We start from the raw sequence: 23,967 nt of genomic DNA, 5'->3' as shown, positions 1-23,967 counted from the left end.
GCGTGCTTGGTATTTCTTTGCTCTTCTGTAACATATGGTTCCCTGACCACAGAAAGCTAACCGCGTTTTGGCTTTGTTTCGCCTCTGGTGAATGGACAGGGTTTGGGGCCCTAGAGTGTGGGACAGGCCTCTGGAAGGCGCCTACTGGATATATTGAACCTAAAAACCAGGAAATCTACATATACTACTTAATCATGAGCAAGAAATTGTCTGTTATTGCAGAAGACTGGACTGGGAACCCACCAAGGCCTGCATGCACATTCACTGAAGATTCAACTCCCTGCCCTTTGACTGCGGGGAGGGGAGGAAGAACAGGCTTGTCTTCAGTCCTGGGGACTGCCCTAGTCTGTCAGTCCACTGGAGAGCGAGGCCAATAAGGAGAAAAAAAAGTATGCCTGGTGTGTGTGTGTGTGTGTGTGTGTGTGTGTGTGTGTGTGTGTGTGTCTGTGTGTCTGTGTGTGTTTACCAGAGGCAGATCTTAAGCAGTCTTGACAATGGTGTCAAAGACCTGAAAAATGTGGTATCAAAACATTCAGGTCTTTTTTTCCTTGTAACTAGGGACTTCATTCTGAATTGGAGGACTGGCATACCAATAACTGAAAACTCCAGGAGTTGATTTGTCAATAATTGAGTAGTATTGCTAGTGAGGCATAGCCCCAGGCATCATAGCAACCGAGAGTAAGGAAGGCAGAGGTCCAAGGGAAAATTTAGATCAATTTCACACACACACACTGTAATATCCACCTTGCAATCAAAGATAATCCTAAGTGAGGAATTTAAATATCCCTGTGGCCATGCAGAGATGAGAGCAGATAATAATTGACAAGAGAGCCCATTTAATTGATTAGTTAATTCATTCATGTATTTATTTTAACTTTTATGTCTTTGAGGACAGATTTGGGAATAAAAAGTCCAAAAGACAAGGGCATGGTGGGAATATCCATTGCTGAAATTATGCCCCTGTTATCTCTTTAGAGAACTGGCTTTTCTCTTTTTCCTGCAAACTTGAACCCCACTGCAAAAGGAAGGCTGAACTGGGTAACAAAACAGTTAAGAAATGCCACAATTGTACTTCTTGCACTTAAATCATTTCTGTGAATCATAACTTTTTTTATTAAAAATTTTAATGTTCACATTGTTGCAGATAGACATCCCCCTGTAACCTCCTTTTTCCCCACATTCACCTTTCCCCACACCCTGTCCCTTGGCCTTCACAAGTCTATTGTCCATGTCCATGGGGTATGTATTTATGTTCTTGAGCTAACACCCTTCCCTTTATCCAGTCACCCCCACTAACCTCCCCTCAGATACTGCCCAGTCTGTTCCTTGTTTCTGGTTCCATTTTGTTCATCGATTATCTTGTTCTTTGGATTTCACAATTCTTTCATCAAGTGATTTTTATATCTTAAATCAAAGCAAGAATAGTAAAGTTGAAAGAAAACTAATATGTATTCTTAAAATCATTTATTTCAGTCACAGTGAGGGGTAAACAAAAATGGATCAACAGTATACTTGATGACTAATTATGTGCTAGCCAGGAAAGAAATTACTGAAAATATTCTATGGTTTAATTTTCACAATAATACATCAGATAAATTTCATATTATTTTACAAATGTGAAACTGAATCACGTACAATTTAGATTATTTGATCAAGGCTAATATGCAGTAACACCAGACTTATAATAAAATTTTCACTCATACACACAGGCTTCACTAACACTGGCAGAGCTGGAGTACTCTAGACAGCAGCACTGAGATACCTGGGATCTGAAACATGAGACTTTGGTAAAAACCACCCTTGTGCCCCTGAAAGCAAAACCTTTTTCATGACACACTGACACTGCTTAGATTTCTCAGTAATTAGTGGAGAAAATATTTATTCAGTTGAGACACTTACATGTTATATACTTAATGACATTTTTCTTCTCACAGTGATACTAACTATGGTATGGTTTTATTACCAGGATTATTTAAAGAAAACAAATCGCCATTCAGATATTTTATTCAAAATTCACTGTGATATTTGGAGAAATTGGACATGAACTCAGAAATGAAAATACAGAACTTAACTCTTAGTACATAATATTTATGATATTTTCTTATTGCCTGGCTGATGTTGCTCAGTGGTTGAGCATCGACCTGTGCACCAAGAGGTCGCTGGTGCAATTCCCAGTCAGGGCCCATTTCCTGGACACAAGGTCAATCTCCAGTAGGCGACATGCAGGAGGCAGCCCTTTAATGTTTTTCACTCATCAACGTTTCTATCTCTCTCTACCTCTCCCTTCCTCTTTCTCTAAAAAATCAATTAAAAACCCATATTTAATATTTTCTTCTTCACTACTTGATGAATAACAAACATCATGGGTAAATAGACAGACCTCTGAGGATTCATTCTGTAGTGAATGACTTCTATTCAAGCCTTCAATAAAAGTTGTTGAAAAGCTTTTCTTCATCTTCTCAGTCAGTGGCAGAGGACATGAGATTGTAGAACTTGGTAGGGATGTACCTCCATACATTTCTTTTTTATGAGGCATTAGTCATTTTCCTTGAGATGATAAAACTGATGAAAGGATTCTCTATGAATGCAAATAAGATTTTGGGAGAAATATGGCACGAGGCAAATTTTACACCCTATTGATGAATGAAGCGTGTTCAAATGGGAAAAACAAGTGCGGAAAAGATGGTGAGAACAGTGCAGGTGAGCTCAGCTCATTAGATGCACCCATGGCAACAGGCACTCCAGAGAAGTGGGTGAGGATGTAAGAGGTTTAAGAGCTTGGAGAACACAGTGTCATGGGGGCAGTACATTTCATAGGATTGAAATACGGAAACATTTTCTGAGAAAAGGAACATGAAGAGAATTTATATATGAGAAGCCCACCGTTAGTGACGTTAAAAAAGGAGACAGTGCCAGCATCATAGTCTAGGAAAACCCCAACACGACGGGGAGGAACACTCAGGAACAGGGTTAAGGTCTTGGGGTTGGAGAAGTCAGAATCCACAAACGCCTTATATTCAGAATGGTTCTGTAGCCCTATAACCCAGTAGCCATATTGAGGTTGAAATATAGAGCAAAGAGGTTGACTATTAATAATTTGTCTTAAAAAATCCATCCTATTGGAGTCAGGGTATTTTTCTCCATATACCCCCATAATCCAGGCACATTTCTGTGACACATCCACCTCCCAGTAATGCTTCCCTGATGTGATAGAAGGTGATCCCAGGACACCAAAATTTGTTTTATCAGCTATGATATACAATAAAGGTAAAGATCTCACTTGTCTCCGATCCTCAGAAATGACATTATAGGATTTATCCGTGGGAGGATCCAGGGTCACGTGTACTGTAGAAAAATTACAGGGTTGGGTGAGGAATCTGACATACTTTATGTGTGACATTGTAAGGCAGATATTGATAATAAAATGAGTAGGAAATGGGAAGCATTTGATTTGGTTCTTGAGGAGCAGTACTCACTGCAGAAATATAATATGTATTTGTGTGGTGGAAGGGAAACACGGGTCTTTATACTAGAGACCTAGCAGAAAATGCAAAATTCTAAAAGAAAATGAGGACAAGGTGACTTTGTGATATTGTGATTTCTCCTTACCCCAGTAGTGTCGCACATCTGTGAGTTCTGAAATTAGAAAAATCCATAACATCAAATATAGGCAAAATGTTCTGCATCAACATCTATTTTCTCTCCATATCAGGGAAAGATTGGGGTTTATGTAAGTTAGTACATGGAATAGGGCTGAAGAAGACAACTGACCACTCCCCATTGAATATGCTTTTATAACCAGCATGTAATATTTGTCTTACTTTTTCTCTTCTAGATATACCTAAGACCTGAACTTTAACCCCAACCATAACAAAAATCTGACAGCCACCCATTTCTCTAGCATTCCTCACCATTAAACACTTGTAGCATCCCTCCCAGGTCAGGAGCTCGGAACACTCTCCTTTGCTTCATGGGGAGAGTTTTTGGCTTCTTCAGAGTGAAGGTCTTACTCCTAGAGATAACAAAATAGATCCACACACCTCTGAATTTTTGTCTCTCCAAAACCACTAATTTTATCTACTCACCCCAAGGAGTGCTTGAGCCCCCATTCATGGACCCCTGAGAAAGGAAAGAGTAGACTTCTGACCTTGGCATCAGAAGAAATGTGCTCAATCCACTTGCTCAGTTGACTGCTATCTGCCCTTGGAAAGGCACTGACCTCTCAGAAGTAGTTTATTCCTTTCACAATGATAACTATCCTCTCCCTTTCTAACTCCTAAAAATCATATGAAATTATGTGCCATAGTGAATTTCTTTAAAATGAAAAATTTGGTACCTTGAAATAAATTAGTATAAGAAAAAGTCGTGATATGGATGTAGATTCCCAGCAATATGACAAGAATGTAAGGATGCAGAACATGGTTCCTTATGTTTGAGATATATCAAGTGTGGGAATACTGTCTGGGAAGAACCAAGACCTTTAAATTCCACCGCCCAGTAGGAGGCCTCCAGAACTACTTCTGAGATTTCAGGTTCTCTGGGAAAAAATACAACACTTGGAAAGGAAGATATTATGAATGCTATACTACTAGTGGTCTGAATTTCATGTGTTTGGAATAGATTAATGCAACCAAGTAGGTGTTCAAATTTAGACACAAAGATGCTGCCCTTCCATTCGGATTTCAAAAGTGCATGACCAAGATGGATCAACTGATTTTCCCAGGGTCAAAATACTCCTTGATATTCAAGTCGGCTTTTGGAAAATAAAGAGAACCATATCTTCTAGTCATAGAGCAGAAATTTAAATATAAAGGAGTTGTCTCAAATTCTGAGTGCTTAGGAGGTAAAGAAGACATGACAATCCCATGGTCAATATATTTGAAAATCCAAGTTAGATACAGGCATGCTGAATGCATAGAATTTATGAAGTCAAATGGGTCTGATACTGCAACATCTTATACAAACCCAAACTTTGCAACTCCCTCAAGTAAATTGCCTACATAAAATCTGGTTCATTCTCAATAGGTATAGAATACACAAGCCATATGTGAACAGAAATTTAAGATAAAACTACATCCAAATGTTTCTGCCCTGAGCAATATTTTATTCTTATTAATCAACAGGTATCTTTAATGTCTTTAAACACTTTTTACAGCACAAAAAGACCATCTCTGGTCTTCCATACATACCTTTCCATAATGCCTTTCACATCCTAAGGAGGAAAGAGACACTATAAGTCATGAAGTAATAAGCTCTTTCACTAACAAAACTTCAACACATCTCCCCTCTCCACCCGCCGGATTTGGTGGGAATAGAGATGGTCCTAATGTGAGAGCAGGTTAATATAATGCCTACTAAAGAAGTCACACGAAACAGTAACTTAAAATATTTAATATTTAAATTATTTTTCAACAAAACAAATTACCTCCTCTTTTATACACCTCCGTCCATATTACCAATATCCACTTGGTCACTATTCTAAACACTACAATATTTACTATGTTTCAGGGTCTAATAGTTTATTCCATATTGTTAATTATTTCCAGTCATCTGACCTTGTTTCTCATCACATCCTCTTGTTACATCCTCTTTCTAAAATCAATAAACACATATTTTTTTTAAAGTCACCACAAGGCTGGTAGGAGGGAAAAATGAAACTGACTGGTACCACACCCACAGGTGTACATTATGAAATTAGACCCCAACTCAGCCTGAGAGGCAATCCCACACACTGATGTGCCAACGGCAATCAAGGCTCAACTACAACAAGAAAGCACCCACAACCCAAACATTAGACACCCCTAGAGAACCTGGTTCAGATGAACACAGAAACTGCACCACTGGGTCCCAAGGGAAACCTGCTACCTAAGGCCACTCTGCCAAGGTTGGGAGATGTGGCAGATATACCAAACACATAGAAATAAACATAGGAAGGCAGCTGAATGAGGAGACAAAGAAACATGTCCCAGATGAAAGATCAGGACAAAATTTCAGACAAATAACTAAACAAAATGGAGGCAAGCAATCTATCAAATGCAGAATTCTAAACACTGGTTATAGGGATGCTCAATGAACTTAGGGAAAGAATAGATTATCTGACTGAGAACTTCAACAAAGAGAGAAGAAACATAGAAAAGAGTTATAAAGCATAAAAAACTCCCAGTGAGAAATGAAAAATACAAAGAAAAAAAGTCTTAAAAGTGGCAAGAGAAAAGCAGTTAGTTACCTATAAGGGGGCTCCGTAAGTATCCCAACTAATTCCTCAACTCAAACTTTGCTGGCCACAAGGGAGTAGCATGATATATTCAAAGTAATGGAAAGCAAAGACCTACAACCTAGATTATTCTACCCAGCAACCCAGCAAGGCTATTTATTATTATTATTATTATTATTATTAGCAAGGCTATTATTTAAAATTGAAAGAGACATAAAGAGCTTCCTGGATAAGAAAAGGCTCAAGGAGATAATCACCACCAAATCAGTATTATAAGAAAGGTTAAAGATACTTAAGAAAAAGAGAAAATGAAAAACAAAAATGTAAATAAGAAAATCATCATGATGTAGAAGACATGGCCAACATTGTCAACCAGCTCCACCTGACAACTAAAGACCCTTTCACCCAATCAATACACACTACAAATTATTTTCAAATTCACATAAAAATATGGACATACAATATTTTAGTAGAAAAAGCAAGTCAACACATCTATAAAATTGAAATAATAAAACATATGCTTTCTGATTAGAAAGGAATTAAATTTAAAATACACAGCAGAAAAAAAAGTAAAAATCACCAGGTGTTTGTACATTAAACAAAACCATTTCAAATATTTCAAAGGTTAAGATAAAAATAACAAAGAAAATTTGCAAAAAAGTTAAATTGATTCAAAATAACAAGGCCCAGCAGGTGGAGCTCAGTGCTTAAGGGCTGACCTATGAACCAGGAGGTCAATGTTCAATTCCCAGTCAGAGCACACACCAGGGTTGCAGGCTCCATCTGCAGTAGGGGGCATGCAAGACATAGCTGATCAATGATTGTCTCTCATCATTGATGTTTCTATCTCTCTCTCCCTCTCTCACTTTCTCTCTGAAATCAATAAAAAACAAACAGATAAGTAAATAATCCAAATGTATGGAATATAGCTAAAACAACGCATTTATAACATTAAAAACTGTAAGAGAAAAGACAGTGAAGTCAGTGGTCAAAATTCCTACTTTAAGCCTTGGGTGGTATAGCTCAGTGGTGAGAGTGTTGTCCCCTGAAGCAAAGACTGCCACATTCAATTTTTGGTGAAGGGCATGTACTTGTGTTGCAGGTTTGAACCCTGGCCTCCTTTGGTGTGTGTTCCGGAGGCAACCAATGAATGTGCCCCTCCCTCACTAGATGTTTCTCTCTCTCTCTCTCTCTCTCTCTCTCTCTCTCTCTCTCTCTTCCTCTCACTACCTCCTTATCTGCTTCCCTCCCTCCCTTTCATTATCTCTAAACTCTAAAAATCAATGGAAAAATATCTTAGGGTGAGAATTAACAAAATAAAATAAACAAAAAATTCTCACTCTAATAAACTAGAAAAATAACAAAAAATTAAATACAATGCAAACACACAGAAACACATGCACACTCTCATATATCAATGTGCGTTTACATATACACGCACAAAGGAGACTATATAAATGAGAGCAGAAACCTGTGATATAGAAAGGTTAAAAATAAATAAATAAATAAAAGTAAAATTTATTCTTAAAAAACATCAGCCCTAACTGGTTTGGCTCAGTGGATAGAGCGTCAGCCTGCGGACTGAAGGGTCCCCGGTTGGATTCCTGTCAAGGGTATGTACCTTGGTTGCAGGCACATCCCCAGTAGGGGGTGTGCAGGAGGCAGCTGATCGATGTTTCTCTCTCATCCATGTTTCTAATTTTCTATCCCTCTCCCTTCCTCTCTGTAAAAAATCAATAAAATATATTTTTTTTTAAAAGAAAGGAAAAAGATTAAAAAAAAAATCAATGAGCCCTGGGTGGTTTGGCTCACTGGATAGAGTGTTGCCCTGTGGTCTGAAGGGTCCTGGGTTCAATTCCGGTCAAAGGCATATGCCCAGGTTGCAGGATCGATCCCCAGTAGGCGTGTGCAGGAGGCAGTCAATCAATGATTCTCTCTTATCATTGATGTTTCTATCTCTTTCTCCTTCTGCCTTCCTCTCTAAAATCAATAAAAATACATTAAAAAACAAACAAACAAAAATCAATGACCTTCACCAATGATAACTAACTTGGCCAAAAATAATCACAAAATCAGAAAAAAAAGGAGCCATTACTGTTAATATTGTAGAAATGAAAAATATTCTAATAAATTATAATGACTAATTTCATGCTTATGAATCTGACAACTTAAAATGGACAAATTTCTATAAAGATGTACATTATCCAGAACTGACTCAAGAAATACAAAGAACAAACAAACTGAGAAATATTAATACAAGAAAAAAAATACTTTAAACTTTTTCAAAAAACATAAAGGCCCAGAGAGTGACATGGTTTCACTGGTGAATCTACTGAATAATTAAAAAATAAATAATGCCAATTCACCACAATCAGAAAATTCAGAAAGAACAGAAGAATTTCAACTTATTCAAAAAAGAAAAAGAACAACTCTTGGATCATGAAGAGATACCTGAATAAAGTTCTAGGCTAGATCACAGACACAGGGGCCTACAGAGTACAAGGAATCTTCTCTTCACAGTCAATTTTGTACTTTAATTGATACATTAATAAGAACCAGATTTTTCCTTGTTGTTCATGCATTCAACAATTTCAATAACCTCTGAAACAGATGCAGGGAAGGGTCACTGCAAGACCAATAGAACCTCAGTGGCAACACCACAAACAACACAGCCACACAGCAGAGAAGAAAACTTAGTCTTAATTTTTCTTAAGTTCAGATGCTGGGGCTTATTTCTAAGTCTTACCTGCAGCATCTCTACTGCTGACCCTTGCAACCGATGCTCCAGATCTGAGATGAGATCTCTCAACAACTTCTTCTGCTGGGCCAGCTCACTCTCAGCCTGAACAAGGTCATCGTGATTCTCTGCCGCCTCCTTCTCCAGCCTTTGCAGCTCCTTTTGCTGCTCCCTGGCCAGGATACCTCTCAGTTCTCTAAAATAATACAGGACACTTTTCCGCTCATGTTCTATTTGATCCTTCAGGAATGAGAAAAAAGACAGGCACTCAGGCTATCGGCAGAGTGGGATCCAGAAGAGAAAGTATTTGAATTGGATGTTCTCAGAGGGAAGAGAGACGGAAGCAGAGGAGCATTACTTTGTGACACGCTTACTTCCAGCCCTATGCCTACCAGGGAAAGGATAGAGAATGGCTGATCAATGACTCTGGACATATCAACTGTCAGAAAACAAGAAGGAAGGTGATCCTTGTAACTAAAACCCAAAGTCCTGCCCAGATTCTTGGTTAATTACTAGGAAGAGTCTCCTCCTACCTTCTTGGAAGTTCTCTCTTCTTCAAGGTCATCATCCAATTTTTCAGCTTTCTGCTGCTCTGCCTTCAGCCTGTCCAGAGCTGCCTGGAGCTTTTCCTATGGGAGAGGAATCACTTCAGGGTTAAGCTATGGGCTCTCTCCTCATCAGAAGAGAGGTTTAATGGGAAAAAATCAGGTTCATCTCTAAAAAAACTGTAAAATGACCATTAGAATCTGTGATTTGAAGGAAACGTGAAGTGGTTATGTGTTCTTTAAGACTATGTCAGGAGAAGACTGGTTCTCTTTGCCCTAAAACAGCGGTTCTCAACCTGTGGGTCGAGACCCCTTTGGGGGTCAAATGACCCTTTCACAGGGGTCACCTAAGACCATCAGAAAACACATATATAATTACATATTGTTTTTGTGATTAATCACTATTCTTTAATAATGTTCAATTTGTATCAATGAAAATACATCCTGCATATCAGATATTTACATTATGATTCATAACAGTAGCAAAGTTACAGTTATGAATTAGCAACAAAAATACTTTTATGGTTAGGGGTCACCACAACATGAGGAACTGTATTAAAGGGTCATGGCATTAGGAAGGTTGAGAACCACTGCCCTAGAAGAAAACACTTGTTCCTGTAGTAAGGAAAGAACTTAGGTCTCCATCCACCCAGCTGCCCAGTTACTCCTCATGTCTAAAGAGATGATGACAGCTTTGTTTGTGCACCAAACCTCTACCTACTAGCACAAGGTCTGAAAATACCTACTTCTCCTTTAGAGTCTGCTCATCATTTCTAATTGTGTGGAATGTATAGTAATGCCCTTCAGGCCTTGGAAGGTGAGCATAGGAAGAAAAGTGATCACAGGCCTCAGGACTGTGGTGGCAAGATAATTACAGTCAAATACAAAAGTTGAGATTTCCCATCAAGTATTATTTTCTTCCCTGTCTTTCCTCCATCCTGGTCTCTTACCTTGTACTCCTGGGCAATCTCCTCCATGAGGAAGGTGTGGTGACCACGGTGATCTCGAGACCGCTCGCAAAGCCAGCAAATGATCTTCTCATCCTCCTGGCAGAAGAGCAGGAGTTTCTCTCCATGGTGCACACAGAGATCACTCTTTTGCTCCTCCTTTGGGCTCAACTTGACCTTCCTAAGCGCCTCCACAATGTTGGCCACATGTCGATTGGGACGCAGGTTCTCAGGCTGGTAACTGATCCTGCACACAGGGCAGCAGCTCTCTCCTTGGCCAATAATGGACCCCCTATTGTTTGCAGTGATGCAGGCTTGGCAAAATGTGTGCCCACAGTCCAGGCTCATGGGTTCTGTTAGCAGCTCCAGGCAGATGGGGCAGGTCACCTCCTCCTTCATGTTCATCAGGATTCCTGAAGCCATCACAGCTGCTCCCCTGCTCCTTTCTCTCCTGATCTGAGGCTTCTGTTGCTCACTGACCTCTGCCTGATTGGAAAGATTAAAGGGGGGCAGAGTAAGAATGGTAGGAATAAATGTTGCTAATTGTGTAGAAATGAAGGATGGAGCAAGAACAGATGTAAAAGGACAAAAAAGTAAAGGTAGAGAGACAAGGCAAGGAGCATGGTGATCTAGAAAAAAATACTATTTGTAATAATATTATTTATTTATTTTTTTTGTTAATCCTCACTTGAGGATTTTTTTGCCATTGATTTTTAGACAGAGTGGAAGGGAGAGAAGGGAAGAGAAAGAAACAGAGACAGAGAGAGAGAGAGAGAAAGAGAGAGAGAGAGAGAGAGAGAGAGAGAGAGAGATGAATGTGAGAGAGACAAATAAATTGGTTGTCTGCCACAGGTACCCAAATCTGCGTAGTGACCAAACTTGCAACCCTGGTAAGTGTCCTTGACCCTTCCATGCACAGGCCAGCACTCTAACCACTGATAAATTTCAGCCAAGCACATAAGTATTTTAAATACTTTTATTTAACGTTTTCATCTGTGCAATTGTTGTTATTGCTCATTACTTTTATTAAACCAAAGGATGACCCTAGACCTTTTTTACAAAGAAAAGATGTTTGGGTGACCCAGCATCTCTTCAGCTTAATCGTTCCTGTACCAAACACATCTCCAAACCACTTTTGGGTCTGGGCTTTTATACCTGTTCGTTCATCAGGCATTGCTACCCTGATCAGTAGGACTCACTTTCATCCTTCAGTTAACAATCTCCTTCTGTGTTCCCTTATCAGAAAGATCTGCTCTGAGTATCGTGCCTAAAGCAGCAGTCAGACATCCCTCTTGCACCCAGGACCACTGGCTCTTATCAGCTCATCTGCCTGCCTGCCTGATCACCCCAAAACACTCTGCCTGTCTGTCTGATTGCCCCTAACCACTTTGCTTGCCTGCCTGATCGCCCCTAACAACTCTGCCCTGCCTGCCTGATGCCCATAATTGCTCCACTGCCTGCCTGATTGCCCTTATGTGCTCTCCCCTGCCGACCTGATCACCCCTAAGTGTTCTCCCCTGCTGGCCTGATCACCACTAAGTGCTCTCCCCTACCGGCCTGATCGTCCCCAACAGCTCTCCCCTGGCAGCTTGATCACCCCTAACCACCTCTGCCTTGGCCCCAACCGCTGTGGTTTTGTTTGGAAGGATGTCTGGAAGGACATTCAGAAGATGTCTGGTCTATCCATTCTAATTAGCATATTATCCTTTTATTAGTATAGATAATATGTGACAATATGTTTGTATAAATGGCATGAGCAAACCCTTTATCAGATGTGTACATAAAGTTAGTGACTTACAGAGACCATTTATTTTCAATACACAGAGTTGCAATGATTCTAATGTATTCGGGGTCCGCCTTCCTACCTTACAGGGTTAATTAAAGACAAAATAGGTAACTTAGGAGGTTCTGGGGAGTTTTGGTGGATAAATAGTACAATTTCATGTTTGCCTGGAAGTATGCTAAGGATATTGACAGGAGCCTAATGGTGTGTATGCATATTGATGGTGGGGAGGGGGATAGCATAAAGATGTTCATAGGATCACACAAGTCACATATCTGAAAAAATAGAAACACAGGTGAAGTAAATATCAGTCTTGCAAAAGAAATCTCAAAATAATAGGCAAGATCATTCAACTAATTTTCATCACTATGAATTACATGCTAACTACTAAACTAATACCCACAAACACAGAAATGAGTCTAAACAGACAGTTTAAACCACTGTGACCCTGACATCCACCTGGAAAGTAACAGTAAATTAAGTCATATATATACAAGCTGATGTGAAAAACACTACTAGGGAGATGTGCATGTTGTTGGAAAATCAAATAATTGGGACCTATACGGGGTTGTCCAGCAATTCAGACTTAAATACCTAAGGGTTGAACTGAAACCTGAGGAAGATGAAGGAAATAAGGCATATGGGAGAGCAAAAGAATATATTAGGTATAGAAAATGACCCATTCATTGAAGATGCACCACATTGTCTGAGATGGAAAATGCCAGTGTGGCTCGTGTGCGAAAACTGCTAGGCCTTTGGCATCACATGAGCCTGCAGTGACCTATGGCACTTAGTGAATTAGGTAACATTTAGGAACACTTTGCCAAGAGCAAAAGTAATCACCAGTGTTGGGCTGTGGAGTAATCGATGGATCCAGTGGGGAATTGGGAAGATGAGTAGGGTGCACATACAGTTGCCCAGGGGAGAGATGTTGATAGCTTTCAGGACAAGAAGATGAAGGACACAGAGAACAGGTGATGAGTGAGACATAGGCTGAGGTAAGAAGAAAGGATTGAAAGTTAGATTAGATTATGGAGAACAAAAGGTTAACATCAGGCCTGGGTTCTTTCTTCCTAGAAAGGTAATATTGGATAAGATTTCTAACAAGTTTTTCTTTTGTTTTTCTTGTCTGGAAACCTCATGAGGCCATAATAAAGTGGAAGATCGGCTTCCTTACAAGGTCAGATTGTTGACAGCAAAATTAGCCTGATGTGGAAAGTGCATTTAGATTTAGGAGGATTTCATATAGACCTCAAATGCCAGTTAATATGCTTAAATTTCATTTTTCATAAGGGGATTGTGACTTTTATAACCACCGTGTATCTTTATGGCCCATGGATGCTATGCCTACGGGCTTTCACACTGTAATTTGCACTCTGTAGCTCTAGGCTTACATAAACTTTCACACACATCTACTAAGTCTGGCTTCTTAAAAGGCTGAGATAACAGAAACAAAGTACCTTCCATAGCACTGTGAAGACCACCACTAATAGCTCCTCTAAGGCAGCCAATGTCAGCATGCCCTGCCTCCTGTCCTGTATCCTCAGCTCAGCTAAGTGACCCTGACAGCTTATATCTCACAGGTCACAAGATGGTAATGACCATCCAAATTGGAGATGATACTAGTGGTCATTCAAAGAGGTGTGGACAAAAAGGACCACATGCTAACCTGAATAGCTCAGGAAAGGCCTGTGTGGTAGCCTTGCAAATTCAGAGACCTAAATTAACCACTGAGGATGGTCTGAAATGAAACGTTTTTAAACTGAAAGAGCAGTTTTGGTGGTTAGTCATAACCTAGGCTGGCCTTTTTGCCTGACAAAGTCAATCTTTAACTGAGCCTGTCTAGTGTCCTTTTTCATCTACAATAACATATAGTTGGAATGTGAAGGCAATTTTCCTTTTTGTCTGGACCCCTCAAAGCACCACTGTACAGAGACCATAAATCACCTCATTGTTATTGAGCTAATTGTTGACTGTTCACTATCCTACACCCACCTAAGTAAAAGAAGAATGTGTCTATCATTTTACTTTTTATCCAATCCCAGAGGTTCCATCCCCTCCCCCCATTGCTTTCTTCTGCCTCAGCCTCCCCAATCCATCACCAATGGATTTCATGTAACACACTTACATCTTTTCTTCTGATTCTAATGTATAATACAAGGTGCAAAACTGCCATTCTCTGGAGCATTATGTCAATCCATTGAGAATCTGCTTCCAGCCATTGTGGATAGTTGGGCTTAAATAAACACACAAAACTTCTTCATGGGTTTAAATATTTCTTTCTTTTTTCGGGGGGGGGGGAAGAGAGAGCCCTGAGGGAGGGGGTAGTGGGGAGTGGTTTGAATGCTTCTTAAGTTACCAGAGGGTATCACGGGGTGGTAACACAGTGATGCTCATTCTCCCACCTGGACTCGGTAAGGCCCGTGGCTACAGTCTAGGATCAGGAGCTCTCTCAGGATCTTCAAGTAAATGGGACTATGAACCAAAAATGAAAAAAAAGATCTCAGTAGATATTCATATCTTGATGGTTGCCAAAGTTTGATGGTAAAAGAAAGATCTGAGAATCAGTTAGTAAATTTTCCCTTTGCTCTGTTCTCTGAAGGAAAATGTATAAAGGCTGCATGGAGAGAAATTTAGACCCACTAACACTGTCTCCTAGTGCCACGGTCATCATACATGAAGGGAACATGGTAAGGAATGAGGCTGAAGGAGAACAGACATGTATTCCAGCTACTGGTCCAGATACTGAAAACAGCCCAGAGGCCACGTGCAGTTAAGCCCCTGGCTGCAGGAACAGGGATAGACATTGATTCAGTGTAGCTATCATTTAATATCTATCCCTGGTTTATGATTCCAGCATTTATGATCCAAACTTGGGGTAGGAACCTCCAAAAATTTTGCATCTCATCCAAGATCCAACCAATTCTGAGACCCACCAGGAGCCTGTAGAGGAGGGAGCAGCAGGGTATGCATTCTGCCTTGGGGCTGCAGGATTTATTTTTATGGTGGGGCTACAGGGAGCTAAGGTCAAAGCAGCTGCTGCCACAGGACACAGAAGAGGAAAGTGCAGAGGAGCTTGAGTCCTCACACATGGAGTCTGACCCAGCACTAGGCAAGCAATGACCAGGGCTGCACAGCAGGCAGGCAGATAGATATGGGAACAGGAGTGGTGTCTGTGCTGGAAGGATATCACACATGTGAAGCCCATCCTTGAGGACTTAGGGCTTTGTGCCCCACATGAGGCTCTCTGGGGACCTGCACCAGAAACCTGAACCCACAGAGTGTCTGCCTTCAAAAGGAATAAGGCTTGTGCCCAGAGAACCCTAGGGGTGTAGGGTACAGGTAATTCCTCTTTCAAAGGGCAGGTGCACAGGACTTAAAGGTTTTATGGGACTTGCTCCATGACCCAGGCAAAATTAGAGGTTTGAAAAGTGCCGAGACCATGTGAAAAGGAAATCTTTCTCCTTCAGGAGGAGTGGAAGCCTGTTGGACTCTCACTTGATGCTCAGACCTGGGGAATGGAGGCTACTTAATGTTCTACCCCCTACCTCATGAGAGCAGGGTGCACCTCTATCTAAACAGTCGGTGCTCCTGGGTGTGCCTGCCTGCCCCATTCCCCTGCTGCAGCCCCACCCACAGAGCTGACTGTGGAGTGCTAGGCCCCAACCCCATCCCAGGGGCATCAACCCTGCTCCACCTGCCTGACTCTACTGGATTGGCCTCTGCCAGCTACCAAGGTCCCCTCCCCAGCTATTGGGCCAGGGCAGCCCTCACAGAGGAGCCCCTTGAGTCCCAGGTTCCAGTTGAGGGGTGGGATAGGTGGCATTTTCCTGCCCAGAGGTCTGAAATAATGAAAGACAAGGTTGTTGGCAGAGTAGCACCCTCCATCCCCCACCTGCCACCTCACCCCGGCCCCACTCCCCTGCTCATCCCAGGCAAGGCTCAGAGAACAGACAAAAACTCACTTCCAATCTTCCAGGGAAAAAGGCCTATTCAGTTGTGCTGGAGTCTCAGCCTGAGGGGCAGAAGTGGTGATAATTCACTCTCCAAACCAGCTGCAGGAGGAGCAGAGTGAAAATGAAAGTTAAATTCTTAGGGGCGGGGCAGGAAAGGAGAAAATCTATGGACCAATGAGAGGCCTTCACAAAGACCTCAGGGAAATAGTAACACTTTGTGCCTTAGCTCAGAGGGGCCAGTGACTACATTCTTAATCATATCTCAGTTCTGCTCCCTGAAGCTGTTCTCATGGCTCTCAAAGTAATTCATCTTCTGGAGAACTAGGCTGACCTGAGCTGTGACTGTCACACACATCACCCTCATCTTGTTCTCTTAGGAATGAGGTATCATGAGGAGGGAATGAAATACCTCCTTTACCACAGGGGGGGCCCTCCCTGAAGGCCCACCTGAGGCAGTGATCCTGGCAGCTCTCCCCTGTCCTGTCCCTACCAGCTAAGCTAAGTGACCCTGGCCAACTTGTGTCCTGGCCGTCCTTTGAGAGGGAACGGCTGCCCAAATCTGAAGTTACCTTAGGTGGTCAGCCAGGGGGGGATCACAGATGGTAGCACCGTGATGCTGGCTTTCAGAACCTGTATTCAATAAGGACAAGATGACACTTTTCCTAAATGGACTGCACAGATCAAACTACATGATGTATCATCTGCTGGGCAAAGTTTTCTAATACCATTTAACATATAATCTTTATAGTCTTAACATAATAGAAATGAAACAGCAAAGTAATTGTGAGGAATAATTTTATGAGTCAGTGTGACTGTCCACTGGTTGCCCAGACTAAATATTATTTCTAAGTGTGTCTGTGAGGGTGTTTCCAGATGAGATTAGCATTTAGATCTTTGGTCACAATAAATTAGATTAAGGGTCTAAGCCAGCGGTTCTAAACCTGTGGGTCTCAACCACTTTGGCTGTCGAACGACCCTTTCACAGGGGTAGCCTAAGACCATCCTGCATATCAGATATTTACATTATGATTCATAACAGTAACAACATTACAGCTATGAAGTAGCAAGGAAAATAATTTTATGGTTGGGTCACAACATGAGGAACTGTATTTAAAGGGCCAGAAGTTTGAGAACTACTGGTAAGCAGAACAAACAGGCAGAGGAAGAAAGAAAAGTATTCCTCTTGCTTCCTGCCTACCTGCTTGAGTGGGGTATAGGTTTTCTCCTGCCCTTGGACTAGAACTTACAGCATTGACTACCCTGGTTCTCGAGCTGTTGAACTTGAACTAAATTGCACCACCAGCTTTCCTGAGTGTCCAGTTTGTAAAAGACAGGGTCAGGAACTAGTCAAATTCTATAATCACATGAGCCAATTCCTGAAAATCCGTCTCTTTCACATATATGAAGGATATATCTATAATATTGGTTCTGCTTCTCAGGAGAACCCTAATAGAGTATGAAACAATTCTAAAATCATGTGTTAAGTGGCACAGGTGAAATGTGATAATGATAATGGTAATGACTCTGGTGAACAATGCAATTTCAAAACATGTGTGCCTAAAAATGGCTGAGGGTAATGAAGGGTACAAGGACAATGTTATAGTGGTGAAAACACACAAAGTCTTCCTGAATTCAGTTTGAGAAAATCATATAAGGAGAAGCCAGAGAAGAGGGGGGTGGGGGGGGGAGTGGGGGAGACAGATGACTGAGTCAGTCTGGGCCCAGCTATGTCTTTAACAGGAGAGGTAGTTAAATAAATGAATGAAGAGGCACCTGTACCTTAACTCACTTTTTTCATTGGTCTTAAGTTTTTGTTGTCATGACACTTCTTCTGGTATTTTTTCAGATTATTAACACCAATCTAGCCTCTCATTATGCTGTATGAAATGTTATAAACATGTCCCTTATGGAAATACTTCCCATGTGCTCCTCCTGCTCCTGATCTCTCAGCTTTGTTCCTCAATAATCTGTAAGAAATATCAAAGTAATAACATAGTTTTAAGGTACAACATAACTAGTAAAATACAGCATTAATAAAATTTAAAGGCTGCATTGAGATGAATTTAGACCGACTAAAACTGCTCACTGGTACCATGTTCATTAAACATGAAGGGAACCTGATAAGGAATGAGGCTGAAGGAGAACAGAAGTGTATTCCAGCTAGTGGGCCAGATACTGAAAACAGCCCAGAGGACACATGCAGTTAGCACTGGCTGCAGAGACTGTGGTCCAGGTCAAGCTCCGATGAACAGCAGGGTCAGAGATAGATATTGTTTCAGCGAAGATATCATTTAATATCTACCCCTCTTTTATGTCTCCAGCATGATCCAAAACTGGTGTAGGAACCTCTTTTGGGGGCCTGACCCAGCAGGTCCAGGGGTTCCCAAAGGTGTGTACAGAGTCGGTGAAGAAGGAATGACACAGAGACAGCGTTCAGCAGCCTAGCCAGGTTCTCTAGTCAAGTTCTCCAGCCAGGTTCTGTCTTTATTCTCCTGTTACATCTGTATTTATACCAGTTGATTTTAATCCTATCCATTCTATTCCAAAGGTTAGGGTATTTGTTATCTCCATTCCCAGGTCAGTACTCTATTGTTCTCTTAAGCTACAAGGAAGTAACTGAAGGAGATTATCCTAAGTAAAGATTATGTAGTTTAAGGGTGATTGTTTGTAAAATGATTAATTACCCGCCTGGCACTTAGTTAAGAGGTTTTATTCCCTTCCTTAGTCCTGTTAATCCCTAACTCCAAGGAAAAGTTCCCACCTGGGGAAACAACTTTTCTTAGAGAGGTGACCCTGGTTAAAACACATAGCGCTAAGAAGGGAAGCAAACATATTAAGAACAGTATGCCATATACGCCAGGTCCCTTGAAACATATGCTGTGCAGATGTTTCTTCCCTGCAGCGACTGTGTCAAGCAGCAAGGATGGACCGGCTTCTGGCAAATCTCCAATTATTTTGCATCTCATCCAAGATCCAACCCATCCTGAGACCCACCAGGAGCCTGTAGAGGAAGGAGGATTAGAGCACGCATTGTGTCTTGGGGCTGCAGAATTTACTTTTCTGGTAGGGCTACAAAGAGTTAAGGTCAAAGCAGCTGCAGCCACAGGACACAGTAGAGGAAAGTGCAGATGGAGAAGAGAGGGAGAGAGAGAGAGAGAGAGAGAGAGAGAGAGAGAGAGAGAGAGAAAGAGAGATTGAACTTTCTCCTGTTTTGAGGGACCTGTAATTGCCCCTGAGCATTCAGGTAGAAGACGCCAGATATGAATCTTGTTCTGGTATAAAACACCCATACATGATCTCTGAGATGAGGGAGGAAAGGAAAACACACATCAAAATCTAAATGACACAGAGATCAAGGTACAAATTGCTCAAAGGTGAGACTACAATGGCGTTCTTTTGAAAAATTACTAACTCCTTTTGAAATGAAGGAATCTGGCCAGAAATGAGCTGTTCCTTGTGCCTGGGGCAATGGTGATCCTAAATTCCATTCCTGTTTTAACATCTGGATTCCTTATAACATCTGTTGCTACCTACAGCTAGAAAGAAGTGTTGTCTGTGAGATTATTGTACATTTAAGGATAAAGATTTGTAAAAATAAATAAATATATAATGCTAATTTAACAAAAGAGTAAGAGGACCGGCTTTAAGAAGGTCTGATCCCTGGCAGAGCCCCTAAGAGCCTGCCCCTCCCACATGCCTCCTGATAAGGGCTCTCACTCCTGCTGGCCTCACCAGGAGCTTGGGCTTTATGAAGAGGGAGAACAGGGCTCCATCTCACAGGCTTCTTGGAGAACAGGAGGGAGGGATTTGTTGTCTGGGAAAGGAGTATTCTGGCTCACCTTGGAAAGGTAGAAAGTCAAGACTGCAGAATAAGGAGAAGATGAGGTAACTCAGCCTGGAGAAATAATGGCCCCTCCAATAAATAAATAAGACTCTGCTATTTTAAAGCCCCTTTCTCTGAAGATCACTCTTCCCCCTAACTCAGTGTTTCTCTTTTCTGCCACCTCAGCAGAGACACCCACAAGCAGAGCAGCTTCAGAACCATCAATTTAAGACACCAAACACAGTCAGTCTGCTCCACCAAAGCCTCCAGTCCTTTGTCTTCAGAAACTGCTCTGCTTACTTTCAGAAAATGTACAGGCAGAGTCTTAACTCAGTGGAGGAGATCAGCTGTAAGTCTAGTCAAGATTCACTCAGCAAGCCAGTGACCAGCTCTCCACAGAGGAGTTCCACCACAGGAGTGGAGTGAGAAATGAAAATTAAGTTCATAGTAGTGGAAAAGAAACAAAGGAAGCAGAACAGAAACTTAAGAACAATAACAATGGGAAGTCACCAGTCAGGACACTTAGGGAGGTCAATGCTTCAGCATATTCTTATAATTTTACTAGTAGCCTGGTGCATGAAATTTGTGCACTGGGGTAGGGGGGGGAGAAGGGGCCCCTCAGTCTGGCCTTCACCCTCTCCAATCTGAGACCCCCTCAGGGAATGTCCAACTATCTGTTTGTGCCCACACTTTTAACAGATAACAGCTCCATTGTTGTTTCTTTCTTATGCTTAAAACCATTGGAATTAGTAGGTATTCAAAGTGTGTATACATTTTGGGGGGACACCCTGTATATCTCTAGTCAGTGGTGAAAGAAACCAACAGCAGATTTGGAACCCCCAGACAGGGAACCTTGCTCATTCCCCACCTGTCTCCCCACTTCACTTTCCACCTTCGTGGGCAGCAGGAGAATCAACATTTTCTCTCATTAATTCGGAAAAGCATGTCCTGTCACCCGTTGCCCAGCAGGAGTGCGCTAGGCCCCAAGCAAGCAAGGCTCAGTCAGGGCAGCATTCCTCCTCTATAGTCGCCCCGACTATCCCACTGTTTCACTGAATGGACGCAATTCCTCTCTGCCTCTGGGCTCTTGATCTTGAATGCTGACCAAAGGCACCTCAGAGAGGGCCGCCTGCGCCCACCAGGTGTGTCTATCTGCACCTGCTCCTGCCTCAGCACCTGCATTAACCCCCCAGAGGTGATCTCGTAGCTGCACTGGCCTCCGTGGGAACAGGGCATCACCACTCCGCCCTCTCACTGTCATCTCACAGGCGCCCACTCTCAGCACCCAGAACACCCAGACACTCTCCAAAGGATGTGAGCGCATCAGAGGGGATGTGTGCACATCCTGTGGGGGTGTTAGGCATGCCGGGTTGATGGAAGTGCAGTGGAGAGGCGGGGGGAACTTGTGCACGCCTTGGTTTGCAACTGTTGCAGGCGTGGGAGGATGACAGTGTGCTGGGCAATGTTCGCACGCCAGTGGGGGATGTGCACACCGGGAGGCCTCTGGCTTTGCAGATCCGCAAACCCCCGTGGTGCGGCCAGGAGGACGTCAGTCTGGCCCGCCACGGTGGCTGTCCCTGCGATCCTGCACCTTCTGGGCCAGGAGGCAGATCTTGCACAGTCGCTGATGGCTGCCTCCCCGCCGTGAAGGGTCACGGATCCGAGTCCCAGGACCGTGCACAGCCTCAAGCGCTGCCTCCCACCTGGCAGGGTCACAGATCTGTGTCTTGGTCCCGTGGACAGCCTCAAGAATTGACCTCCACCCGGCAGGGTCACAGATTCGGGTCCCGGACTGCAGACAGCCTCCCGTGCTGCCCCCCTGCCCACCAGGTCAGAGATCCGGGTCCCGGGACCACGGACAGCCTCAAGCACTGCCCCCCGCCCGGCATGGTCACAGATCCATGTCCTGGGACCAAGGACAGCCTCAAGCACTGCCGCCCCACTCTCGAGGACATGGATCCAGGTCCCAGACTGTGGACAGCCTCAAGCACTGCCCCCCGCCTGGCAGGGTCACAGATCCGAGTCCTAGACTGCGGACAGCCTCCCGCAGTGCCCCCCGTCTGGCAGGGTCACGGATCTGGGTCCTGGGACCTCGGACAGCCCCCCGCCTGGCAGGGTCACATATCCGGGCCCCAGACCACAGACAGCCTTGCCTGCTGCCGCCTGCCTTCAGTATGCAAATTAGCCACCATCTTGATTCTTCAGGGTGGGGGTCCCCGCTGGGGTGCCTGGCCAGTCTGGGTGAGGGGCTGAGGGCTGTTTTCAGGCTGGTGGGCGACTGAAGCTCCAAACCTCTCCTTTTTTTCTTTTTTCTTTTTTTATTCTGGCATTTATTTACCGTCTATGCCTGTCACAGGAGCTGAGAGCCAGCTTTCTCTCTGAGCTCGGCTGCTGAAAGCAGGTTTCTGGCCTTTGTTTACCTTCTGTATTCGAAACAATGTTGCGGTCTTGCTGGCTGAAGCATGGCTGACAAAAAGCCGGTTTCTGGGGTTTTGTTTAGCTTCTATATTTGTTACAATGATTCAAACTGCAAGCTCAGAGGCCAGCAGCGCAGGCGGGGAAGCTTGGCTTCCTCCGTCACTGAAGCAAGGAAGCCTCCCTGTTTGCTTCAAGCTGCCTGGCTGCCGGCCGCCATCTTGGCTGGCAGTTAATTTGCATATCTCACTGATTAGCCAATGGGAAGGGTAGCGGCCGTATGGCTAATTACCATGTTTCTCTTTTATTAGATAAGATCCCTCTTGTAGATTATTCTAACAGGAATATTTGAATGAGAAGAATGTGAAATCCAGTAACACACTCTAAAGCTTGCCTGACTACTCAGAATTTCAATTCAATTTTATACCAACTACTAAAGCTTATCCTATATTCATGTCCTAGAAATCTTACTAGGTATAAAGTCATGATTTAGGAAGTCTGGGTACCTGCCCTTTGTAATGGAGAGTGTGATGGGGAATATAATCAACTGCAGAGCGCTGTTAGTTTGAGCTAAATGGTAGCAGCCTTCCTGGTGAAAGGTAAAATTGAAATTGTAGGAAAGATCCTTCTTCCCAAATAGCAGCTACAAAGAGCTGGTATTTAGAAAATGCTTGAACCTATTGACATAGTTTTTCCACAACACCGTTGAGTCTGAGTTGGCCCCTTGGATCACTACCAGTTTTTGTTTCTGACATAATGTGGTACAGCTGTGGCAGTGACATGTTACCAGCAACTAGGAGGCAGGAAGGGCATGGAGGTTAACATGTGGTTCTTCAAGTGGAGTCTTTCTCTGGGAAACACTCACACCTCCATAAGTGTCCACTTTCCCCACTTCTTTGGGAAACATTTGGACCTTTTTGCACCATCAATCAAAAGCAGAACTGAAAAATATTAAAAATAAGAAATTTAACAAGGTACAGTGTATGCATGGCATAGTTCTATAATAAAAATAGAATGGCAAAACATAAGCATAATATTTTTTAAAGCAGAAGTGAAACATTTCTATTTCCTCTACATGTGTTTGTGTCCTATTATCAATTTTGTTCTTCTGAGAACAAGTTTCAAATTCTACAGCTACAAGTTGGTGGAAGCTCCAGACAAGGGTCCCTGACTGACAAGACTGCCGAGCTGGGCAATCTTCACACATTAACTTATATGAGACATGGAAGGCATCCAAAATGTCGATGTTTTTCTAATGAAAGCACAGATATTTTTATATTGTTTATAACCCATAGTTGAGGAACATAAGCTTGCCTTATAAACTCTTCTTTGTTCACATATGTCTATGAGGCAGGAACTGGAATTTATGTAGGTGTATTTCCTGAGCCATATTGACAATTTCCATTTCATAGATAGGGATGAATTTATTTCTAACTATAAATAAAATCTTGATGCTTTGCAAATGCAAAGATAAGCACGTAAATTTTTCACAAAGTGCATTCTGAGAGCTGGCTTTTTTTCCTTTATCGTATTTATCATCACATAAT

The 23,967-nt window shown here is 42.5% G+C and overlaps 1 protein-coding gene across 3 annotated transcripts; it reads right to left on the bottom strand.

The window, feature by feature from the left end:
* Positions 1 to 1,449: 1,449 nt before the first annotated feature.
* On the bottom strand, positions 1,450 to 16,288 carry LOC102437606 (tripartite motif-containing protein 5). 3 transcript variants are annotated; one of them, XM_023758768.1, is made up of 9 exons: positions 16,192 to 16,260; positions 14,632 to 14,701; positions 10,447 to 10,929; positions 9,485 to 9,580; positions 8,961 to 9,191; positions 5,190 to 5,212; positions 3,912 to 4,012; positions 3,610 to 3,636; positions 1,450 to 3,345 (listed from the first exon to the last, which is right to left on the bottom strand). In XM_023758768.1, exons 3-9 carry the CDS (start codon positions 10,864 to 10,866, stop codon positions 2,771 to 2,773), a joined length of 1,473 nt encoding a protein of 490 aa, XP_023614536.1. In that variant the 5' UTR covers positions 10,867 to 10,929; positions 14,632 to 14,701; positions 16,192 to 16,260; the 3' UTR covers positions 1,450 to 2,770. The 3 variants fall into 3 exon arrangements, with proteins under 3 accessions (XP_023614536.1, XP_023614533.1, XP_023614535.1); XM_023758765.1 differs by lacking the exon at positions 14,632 to 14,701 and having other exon boundaries at positions 16,192 to 16,288; XM_023758767.1 differs by lacking the exon at positions 16,192 to 16,260 and having other exon boundaries at positions 14,586 to 14,669.
* Between the last annotated feature and the right edge of the window lie 7,679 nt (positions 16,289 to 23,967).

This window comes from Myotis lucifugus, unplaced genomic scaffold (assembly GCF_000147115.1).
Source record: "Myotis lucifugus unplaced genomic scaffold, Myoluc2.0 scaffold_138, whole genome shotgun sequence".
Taxonomy (NCBI): Eukaryota; Metazoa; Chordata; class Mammalia; order Chiroptera; family Vespertilionidae; genus Myotis; species Myotis lucifugus.
Note: the sequence above shows the minus strand (reverse complement) of the source record. Positions and strands in the feature narration are given on the sequence as shown.

What these genes read in the sequence shown, in the direction of transcription:
- LOC102437606 (XM_023758765.1), bottom strand. Translation starts at nt 10,866, where the DNA reads ATGGCTTCAGGAATCCTGATGAACATGAAGGAGGAGGTGACCTGCCCC. An exon ending in AGATTGCCCAGGAGTACAAG is followed by an intron (nt 9,581 to 10,446) that starts GTAAGAGACCAG and finishes CCTCTCCCATAG; the next exon opens with GAAAAGCTCCAGGCAGCTCT. An exon ending in AGATGTGCGACACTACTGGG is followed by an intron (nt 3,346 to 3,609) that starts GTAAGGAGAAAT and finishes ATTTTTCTACAG; the next exon opens with TACACGTGACCCTGGATCCT.